At 63.8% G+C, this 9,441-nt stretch overlaps 1 protein-coding gene across 4 annotated transcripts in view; it reads right to left on the bottom strand.

The window, feature by feature from the left end:
* The window catches only part of NHSL2 (NHS like 2), a 22,102-nt gene extending 13,367 nt beyond the window's left edge, over positions 1-8,735 (bottom strand). For 2 of the 4 annotated variants that reach the window (XM_017818910.1, XM_017818944.1), the window contains exon 1: positions 5,148-5,214. In XM_017818910.1, the coding sequence (XP_017674399.1) occupies positions 5,148-5,211 (64 nt within the window). In that variant the 5' untranslated portion in view covers positions 5,212-5,214. Of the gene's footprint in view, positions 1-1,820; positions 1,929-5,147; positions 5,215-8,623 lie in introns of those variants that run through there. The other 2 variants (XM_017818961.1, XM_017818926.1) reach the window with 2 other exon arrangements.
* Between the last annotated feature and the right edge of the window lie 706 nt (positions 8,736-9,441).

Below are 9,441 nucleotides of genomic sequence, written 5' to 3'. Positions count from 1 at the left end.
CATCTCTGGTGGCACAGCTCCAAGCCCCTGGTGAGGCAGAGCCACCTGCACAGGTGTCTGACCCACTGGTGGTTGAGCCCAGAAGAACTAGAAGCCTTTCTGGGGTGCCCATGCCCAACCCTCCAGGGTGGCATTGCTGGGACCCCGGTGTTGCCCTGCTCAGCACATCCATGTGCTCCTGCAGAGGTGCCCAGCAGGACTGCAGGCACTGAGGAATGACACTGTCTTGACACACCAGATCTGCTGAAGGCTTTTGGCTCTTCCATGCTCCCTGTTTAACATGAAATCAGCTGATTTTTGTATTGATGGGAGATAAGGGTGCTGCAGAAGTTGCTGGCAGCAGAGGGGTGGGTTTGGCAGCTGTGGGGGTCCCTCAGCTCATGGGGAGAATATTGGATTATGTGAGAGGTTTCTATGAAAACCAACAGCAGCAAAACAGTTGATAACATCACTGTGCATCAGTAGGGCTCGGAGTTAACAGTGTGCTAGGACACTCTGCCCTGGGTACATTTGGTCCCAGCAGCGCAAGATGGGCCCCGGTCAGGGAGTTTTGGCAGGAGGGGAGGTGCATGTGCTGCAGGAAGATTTGGCTGATGAGGCTTGTCCAGGAGGAGCTTGGTGTGCCATCCACCTGTGCCGTGGGGATGGGAACTGCCTGCAGCCGCGCTGGCAGCAGGGCTTGGCCTGGGACCGTGACTGGCCAAGGTGGACTCAGGTTGCTCCCTGCCAAGGCGCTAAGATCCACTGCTCCCGAGGGTGGAGCAGCAGCACTGGGGTGGGGGCTGGAGCTCCAGAGCCTGGCTGGACCCAGATCTCTGCACCAAGCCCTCCACTATGGGCAGCAAGACCAGCCCTCTTCCAGTCCTGCCACACCTCCCTGGCAGCCTGGCATCCCCCTCATACTGTGACCCTCACTCTCTCATGCTTCCCAGCAAAAATCCAGGCACAAATCTTTCCTGAGAGCCTCAGGAAACCTGACAAGACAACCTGTCAGCCCCAGCCAGTCCTGGCACCCCGGCATCACTGCATCACAGCCAAGGGCACTGCCAGGCACAGGGTGGCCATGGCCAGCTGCCCGCCAGCCTTCCTACAGTGATGTCTCCAGCCTGGCCAGGACTATTTGGTGGCACATGGATGCCCAGGCAGTGCTCACCACTCTGCCTGGCGGGCAGGCTGCCTGTGCCAGAGAGGCTGCTTCCAGAGGGGTGCTTCCAGGAAAGCGCCGCTTCCCCTGTGCCTGGCTGGTTTTACACTCTGCAGGACTGGGACAATGCGAGGAAGTCGCCTGAGAGGGGAATGTGGCCAGAGGCCCCGGGACAAAGGGGCCCGAGACCTGAAATCAGCCACAGCATGAGAGATAGCAGTCACAGAATTGAGGGTCCTGGGTGGCTGTGATGTTTGTGTTGACCCACAGTCCTCACTCCTGCTGCCACCAGCATGTGGGAGCTGCCAGGAGGGCACAGTGCCACAGAGACAGGCAGGATCTATCCCCACAGGACTGAGGAGTGGTCAGTGGGACACGCGGGCTAAGAGTCTCCATCTTTCTCTTGCTTTGTCAGAGCAAAGACACCCCACCAGGCTGGGTGGGGAACAGCAGAAAGATTTAAAAGGGACAGGAACATACTCCAGGTCAGGCTGGGGAAGGCGGGACAAGACTGATACTGCTGGGCAGCACTGACCCTGGGGCTATTGCATGGCATCTAGAGGATTTGTGCCCAACGGCTGCCCCCAGCCCCGGGTCCTACCCTGCAGAGCGAGCAGTGCCTGCCGACCCCACCGCCCCACTGCCCGCCCCAGCCCTGCCCTGCTGCCCACCTTACCTGCCCGGTGCCAGGGTGCCAGGAGCCACTCCACCTTGGCCATGGCTGCGGGCGCCAGGGGAGGCTGCTCCCTCCGTCCGCCCGGGAGCTGCTGCCTCAAAACCAGTCCGAGAGCACTGAGCTTCCCCTGCGTCCCCGCCGCCCCAGCTCCGGCGGGGAAAGGAAGCGACCAGGAACTGGTTGTTTGAGTCAGCGCCACAACCCATTGTCCCGGCCCCGGCCCCTCTTCCTTCCCCGGGGAGGGATGGCAGAGGGACCGTGGCTCTGCACAGCCCGTCACCGTCACAGAGACTAAACATCTCCAGCCATGGCTGGAGCAGCAACCGGCACCATCCAAAAGAGGTGGTGGGTCCCTGGGGGGACACAGTGCACGGGGGCTTGTCCTCCTGACAGAGCGCAGTCGTTCCTACATGGAGCAGCTGCAAGCATCCTCACCTGGAAACCAGCACCAGGAGCCTGATGCTGCCCCCTGGCCCAGCTGAGCCACTGCCCCCCAGCCTCCCAGTCCTTACAGCTAACAAACACAGGGGCCCTTCCGAATCCAACTGGCTTTGCCCTGGGAGCTGCCAGAGCTTCCTCTCACTTCGGTGCCTTCCAAAGCCTGGAGCAAAGGCTCCTCGGGGACCACTTTCCCGGTGCCCCAGGGCTTTGTAAAACTGAGCTGGCTTCTCCCAGAGGATGAAGGCCCCTGGGAGCCAGGGCTGTGGCAGACCCAGGAATGCAGCCCCAAGCCCTGGTTTCCTGCAGGAAGAGGCTTTGGAGCCATAGGAGCAGCATGTGGAGCATGTGCCTTGCCAGGGGCTGGTGCCACCCATCCTGTGCCAGGCACCCAGCGATGCCGCAGACCGAAATGTCGGGATGGGTGACGGATGGCAGATACCAGCAGAGCTCATTTCCCACTGGCAAACCAGGCACATGGCTATGATGGATGGGGGGACAAGGAGACCTGCCTCCACGGCCATGGCTTCTCTGGGACCCCATCCCACAGATGTAGCGCCAGTAAAGACAGATGCAGTAACTGGAGAGCTGCCTCCCAGCCCACCAGCCCACGAGGCAGAGACCCAAAAATTCATCACAGTAGTGTCAGCAGCCCACGAGCATGCTGCCTGCTCCAAGAGGCCCCTCCAAACGCTACTGTGCACACAAGCTAGTGTGGCTCGGCCCACTTGGTTCCTCTGGCACATGAAGAAAGGGTGCAGGTGGCTGTGAGCCCCCACCAGTGCCACAGGAGCTGCAGAGATGAATACTGGCCAAGAGGGCAGAGCGAGGGGTCACTTGCCCCAGACTGATCCAGCCATTCCCAGCCTCACAGGCCATGAGGAAGTCTGGATTCTGGATCCCCAATGCAGAGTAAGGCCCCTCTGCACACTCTCCTGTGCACAGGACAGAAGGATGACCCTGCCTGAGGTTAGATAAGGTGCATCCCAGTACGGTGGGTCCTGGCCCTGCTCTTCTGCTGGCACATCCCACCCCACCAGTGACTCAGACCCACCACAGGGCTGCTCCTTATAGAGCCTCAGTTCCCTCCCCTTGGCAGATAAGCTCCAGCCCGGACCTGCCACCGCCTCTCAGCAAAGAAGCCTGCATGGAGCTGCTCAGGAATGCCCCAGCCACTGAGGTCCCAGAAGCCCCAGCAGCGCCCAAGCATTTGCCCCAGCTTTACAAAAGACGAGTTTCAAGCTATCCAGTGCCAAATCCCATTCCTTCCTGCTTCCAACAGCCAGACACAGGTCTTCCCAGAGAGGCCAGGCACCAGAGGGAGATCTGCCTGAGATCTCCAGGGTGACCTGCGCCTGAGGACAGAGATGAACCAGCTCAGGTGCAGGGGCTGGTCCCGCAACCCCCCTTGGGCCCTTCCCACAGCTCCAAGAATTCCTTTGATGATAATGAAGTGTGATTAGCTCCGGTACGATTAGCTCCAGTCCCCCTCGGAGCTACAGCAGCACTGGGTGGGAGGGACAGGCAGGGAGCAGGCCAGCATCCCGTGGTCCAGGTACCACATCCCTCATTCCTCCCAGCTCAGCATCCCTCACTCCTCCAACCCACGGCTCAGCATCCCTCCTGATCCCCTTCTGTGCAACCCGCAGCTCCTGTGCCCCGTTTCAGAGCTTCGCACCCACCGCTACAACAGCGGTTGCAAAATTAGACAGCGTCAGGCTGTGCTGCCACCCCCTCTGCCCGCTGATTATTAAGCTGTGACAGTCACTTGCGCTGTGACAACCAGTCCTCATTTTCCTGCAGTTTCTAAGCAATCTTCCTGAGGTCTCTCCCAGGACTGGCAGCTCCCTGTCTTTGCCCATTCCACTGTGTCCTGCTCCCAGGCCAGCAGGCAGGGAAAGGGCAGCAGGAGCTAGAGCCAGCAGGGCCTGGCAAGCTGCACTCCAGGGCTCCAGGACTCTGACGGGCCTGGCGCCAGGAGCCAGGGCAGACCCCAGCTCCCGGCTCTTCTGGCATTCCAAGGAGCTGGGCTGAGAGGAGAGCTGGAGAGTGTCTGGGAAGGGTTGCTGAACTGCCTGGGCTAGCTAGGTGGGGACAAAGGAGTGACCAGACAGGTCCTGCTTGTCTGACCCAGCTTCTTCAGAGGGCACCTGCCCTTGCTGCCCACTCCCAGCTCCGAGCAAACCCTCTGTACCCTTTGCTTCCCCCACAACATACTCCCTGTGGAGCTGAAAGGCTGTCCGCCTCCCCGAGATCGTTTGTGGTATGAGAACCCCCAGACACCCACTACCTCTCGATGCGTGGGAGAAGGGAGCTGGGGTGCGGGGGCTACACAGGCACTGGGCTTGCTGCCTGAGGGGGGGCAGCTCCGGGACAGCAAGTGCAGGAGCTCCCCGTTGCCAGGGCTGGCACCCCATGCCCTGGGGCTGGATGCCCGTGCCCAGGGGTGGCTCACCATTGCCTGGGGGGAGCCTCCACACCTTGGGGCTGTTTCCCCACTGCTCAGAGCTGGCTCCCCGCTGCCTAGGGTTGGCTCCCTGTCGTTATAGCTGGTTGCCCACTGCTAGGGGCTGGCTCCCCGCAACCCGCGGCCGGCTCCTCGGGGAGCACCTGTCCCGCACGCCGGGGGACCGCGGTGGTGCCCCACCGCCAGCCCCCATCCCACGCCGTTCCCGCCAGGAGGCCAAGCCTCGGCCGGGGTGACCTCTGCCCGTGTCCTCCAAGCGACCCACCGGAGAGCGCGGGAGCAGGAGAGCGAGGGGTGCCGAGCCCCAGCCCGAGCCAAGCCTGAGCCGCCCCCTCCCCGCCGCCGCAGTCCGCGGGTCGCGGTGCTCATGGTGGGGGGCGGCGGGGGGCGCGGGTCCGGTCCCGCCCCGCCCGTGCCGGTACCTGTTGCCGAGCGCATCCTGCCCCGCCGCTGGCTGCGCGGCCCCTTCCGCTGCGCGTTGCCCATCCTCCGCCGCCGCCCGGCCCGGGCTCCGCGCGCCGCCGCCCCCGGGCCGCCCCCCGGCCGCCCCCCGCCGGGCCCGCCGCGCCGCGCGGGGAGGAGCCGCGGGGCCGGGCCGGGCCGGGCCGCATCGCTCCGCTCCGCGCCGCTCCGAGCCGAGCTGAGCCGAGCTGAGCCGAGCCGAGCCGGGCGGCACCGGCACCCGCTGCGGCCCCCGCCTCGCCGCCCCCTCGGAGCCGAACGGGCGCCCAATGGCGGCGGCTGCGGGGGCCGGGCGTGGGCGGCGCGGGGATGGGGAGTACCGGGGTGATGGGGTGCAGAGGGGCTGGGTGCCCCCGGAGTGATGTGGGGGCTTTTGGGGCTGCGGAGGACCAGGGTGATGGGGATGGGAGGTACCGGCGCTGGGCACCCCCTGGGGCAATGGGGATGGGGGTGACACTGGGGCTGGGCAAGCCCCGGAGAGATGGGGATGTGGGATACCAGGGTGACGGTGGGAAGGTACCAGGACTGGGCACCCTCGGAGCAATAGTGTGGGGATATCAGGGTGACTGCGCTGGGTTGGGAGTCCTAGGGCTGGGCAGCCCCCGGGGCGATGGGGCTGTGTGGGAGGTCCTGGGGCTGGGCATCCCAGGGTGTTGGGGCTGGGGCTGGGGCTGGGTGGGGGTCCCAATGCTGGCCCTGTGGGGTGGGTGGCTGAGCAGGGGATGGATGGAGGCAAGGGGTCAGAGACCTCTGCCAGGAGGTAGAGGCCACCTCTGAGAGCAGCTGGAGCTGTGCACAGTGGGAGACAGGAGGTGGGGGGGGAGAGCTTTGGAGCTGGGTCCCATCAGGAACCCTGTGTGAGAGCCACAGGACACTGCAAGAGCCAGGCATGGGGCTGACAAGGTATCAGGTAGGAAAACCAGGGGAGTGCCTTATCTCCCAGCACCTCCAAGGTCCCCATTCCTGGCATTGAGTGTCCTAGACAGTGCCATGACTGCACAAGGCTGAGTTGCACGCAGGGGCCCCCACCAGGATAGGGCTGGACACTGGATCAGCTACTGCCCTTAGGCTCCTTCCCCTCACCATATCCTTCTGATGGGGAAAAAAAGCCTTTCCCAGGGTGGGGAAACCTGCCCAGCATACCCAGGCCTCCTGCACTCGCAGCCCTTCAGCCCCGGGAGCCATGAGGGATTGGGATGGCTCAGCCCAGCAACTGTGTCCTGGGACGGAGCATCCCTGACACACTGGATCTCGGCATCTGTGTAGCAACAGAAAGGACCAGAAAGTGCTGGGAGGTTGTTATGGAAACAGCCACAAATTGGATCAGTACTTGGCGCAAGGAGCGGTTTGTGTGACTGATGTGGGAGCAGGTGGGTGTGACAGCCGCAGCAGTGCGGGGGGCCCTGTGGTGGCACCCCGGTGCCCGCGCCGTGCCCCCATGCCAGGGCTGGGCTGCACGGCTCAGAGGGACCTGGGTGGTCCTGGGGCTGTGGGCAGTGCAGGCTGGCTCCCACCCACCTCACCCAGCCTCCACGCTCCCTGGGAAGGCGAAGGACCGGGGCGAGCCGGGGGCGGTTTGCAGAAATTCCATCAAGAAAATACTTTCTGCTGCTCCCCCAAGCCCATGCCAAGCCCAGACACATGGTGCCCAGGCAGCAGCCCCTCTGCAAACAGCTCCACTCGTGGGTCATGGGGCCACAATTCAACAGTGGGACCTTTGTTCTGCACCCTGCCCCGGGGAGCTGGGCAAGTCCCCATCACTCGGGACTTTTCACCTGGTGCGGGGCAGCCCCAGACCCCAGGTCCTCCTTGAGCCCCGTGGGTACATGTGGCTGCTTGCACTGTCCTGGCCACGCGGTTCCTGGGAGCCCATACAGCTCCATCTGTTGCCCATCCAGGACACTGGGCTCACTGTGCCAGGCCCAAAGGGCAGGAGGGTGCAAGTGGCCGAGCGCACCCCACGTCCCTGACCCAGCTGCAGGCACTGAGCAGGGAAGTGCCAGCGCCATGGCACTGTCTGGCCCAAGCACAGGCGTGGCTTCACTCTCTGTTCCCAGAGCAGCCCCTCTCCTGGCAGAGAACCCAGCTATGAAGAAGCCATAAACAGCCACTAAGTGGCCGAGCTGGTTATTTTCTGTCCAAGAGACCATGTTAAAGCTCACAACCAGTGAGACAGATGAGCTCATTGGAGAAGAATGGCTCGGGGCTGGCCAGGCCAGGGCCAGGGAGCAGGGTTGAGGCTCTCAGCCCCGCACCGTCACTCCCAGGGCTGTGTCGTCATTCCAGCAGAAGGAGTACAGCCACCAGAGGGGTCCCAGCTGAGCTGCAGGGCAGAGCTGGGACACTGAGCTGTACAACCCCTTGGCTTGCCCCTCTGAAGGTGACCCCCAAGCTGCCCCTCGAGACCTGGTGCTGGCAGCGGATCTGAGTGCAGGACTGAAAAACTGGGCTGGAGCTGCCGTGACACCTTTGTGCCACCTCCAGTCCCCTCCAGGCTCTGCATTCCTGGGATTCCTTCAGTGCACCAACATATTTCCTTGCTCTGTGTCCCGGGAGCTGCACTGGGGCCTGACTGTCCTGCCCATGCTCAGGATGGGCACTGCCAGTGTTGCCCTCCATGCTCCCAGTGTGCCCAGTGCTGGAGAATGCAGTCACCTGGCTCTGCTACCTCCCCGGCAGTGTGAGAGCTTGGCGTGAAGCCATTTGTGGGGTCAGGCTCAGCGGACACAGGGACCCTGCAGCCCTGACCACTCCTCAACCTGCCTCCACGCCCCCAGCCATGCAGAGCTTCCTCTGAACGCCCCCCAAAACAGCCGTGCCAGAGAACAGCAGGGAGCCAGGCTGCCACCCCCTGCCGTGGTGCCTTCGCTAGTTCGTGTCATTTATGAGCCACTCATGGGAGATGTGGGATGCCAGGGGTGACACTGGCATCTCCCTCCAAGACCACTGGATCCCTCAGCCCCTGTGCCCTCAGCAGTGCAGGGGCAGACCAGGCACTTTCCTCACAGTGGGGTCCCTGAGGATATTCTCTGGGGATGATTCCTGCCCCAGCCCAAGTCGGGGTGGGGGGGGAGAGGAAAGAGGAGGGACACATCCAGTCCTTGGGCTGGGCACGGGCACTGCCAGGGGGCAGAGGGCACTGCACCCCTACCCCCCCTCTGGGGCTCTGCCTGCTGCCACCATCGGTGTGTTCCGTCTGTAAGCCCTCACACGAGGGGTGATGGGCACCCAGCTGTCCCCATCCCACCATCCCCACTGCATGTGGCAGGAGCCAGGAGCTGAGCAGGCAGCTCTGCCAGCCCTGGGGCTGCCTGCTGCCTGCACCCACCTCCAGTGGGTGCCCTTCGTATGTCATGCACCCACCACTCCCGGCCAGGCCCTCCCGGAGCAGGGCAGCGAGTCCCACAGGCGGGAGAGGAAAAAAACTTCTACTTACCTAACTCTGCCTCCTCCTCTTCTTCTCCCCGCAGGGCCCGAGGCCATGGGGAACGGCAGCTGCCCTGCACCTCACCCGCTGCTCTGAGTCCCTATGGCTGCCCACGGGGCGGACTGGCGTCTGCCCCGGCCGGAGCGGGGAACGGCCACAGCGCCAACTCCGGCAATCGCTCGCTTGCGCTAACTCGATCCAGGTTTCTGGAGAAAGGCTGGATGGAAACGCTTCTCCCACCCCAGCCCAGGCCCTTCTTAAAGATATAGCTACACGTCCCTGCTGCGGGTGCCGGAGCCATGGAGATGGAGCGGCGACGGAGCATCCTGCCAGCTGGCATCCTTCCAGCGGGTCCGGGAGCCGCGAAAGGGATGCGATTGGTGGGACCCCTGGGGAGGAGATGGCACTGCCACCTGTGCTGTGGGCTGTGCCAGCCCGTGTGGCTGCTGTGGGCAGTGTGAACTGCCCCTCTTGTAATTAACAGGGATCAGGGAGCCAGGTGAAGGGCTCCCGAGGCTGGCAGCACCCCATGGCCGCCAGGGAGGGCAGCTGTCCATCCCCCTCCGCCCTTGGCCGGGGTCCCAGCGCGGCAGGAAGGGAGCTGGTCCCACACAGGCAGCCCCTTGCAGGTGGCCTCGACAGCCCACACGCTGCCTGACAGCCGGGACCACCCGGGAGGCTGCCGGCTGCAGCTGCGGGGAGGAGAACACCCGGGGGCCAGCCGGAACCTCGTCGTGATCTGGACAAGGGTGCACCCCCACGCTGGGTCTGCAAAGGGGGATCTGCTCCCCCTGCTTGTAGGACGGAGCCACGTGAAAACCCCCCAG

Source organism: Lepidothrix coronata, unplaced genomic scaffold (assembly GCF_001604755.1).
Source record: "Lepidothrix coronata isolate B3197 unplaced genomic scaffold, Lepidothrix_coronata-1.0 Scaffold2, whole genome shotgun sequence".
Taxonomy (NCBI): domain Eukaryota; kingdom Metazoa; phylum Chordata; class Aves; order Passeriformes; family Pipridae; genus Lepidothrix; species Lepidothrix coronata.
Note: the sequence above shows the minus strand (reverse complement) of the source record. Positions and strands in the feature narration are given on the sequence as shown.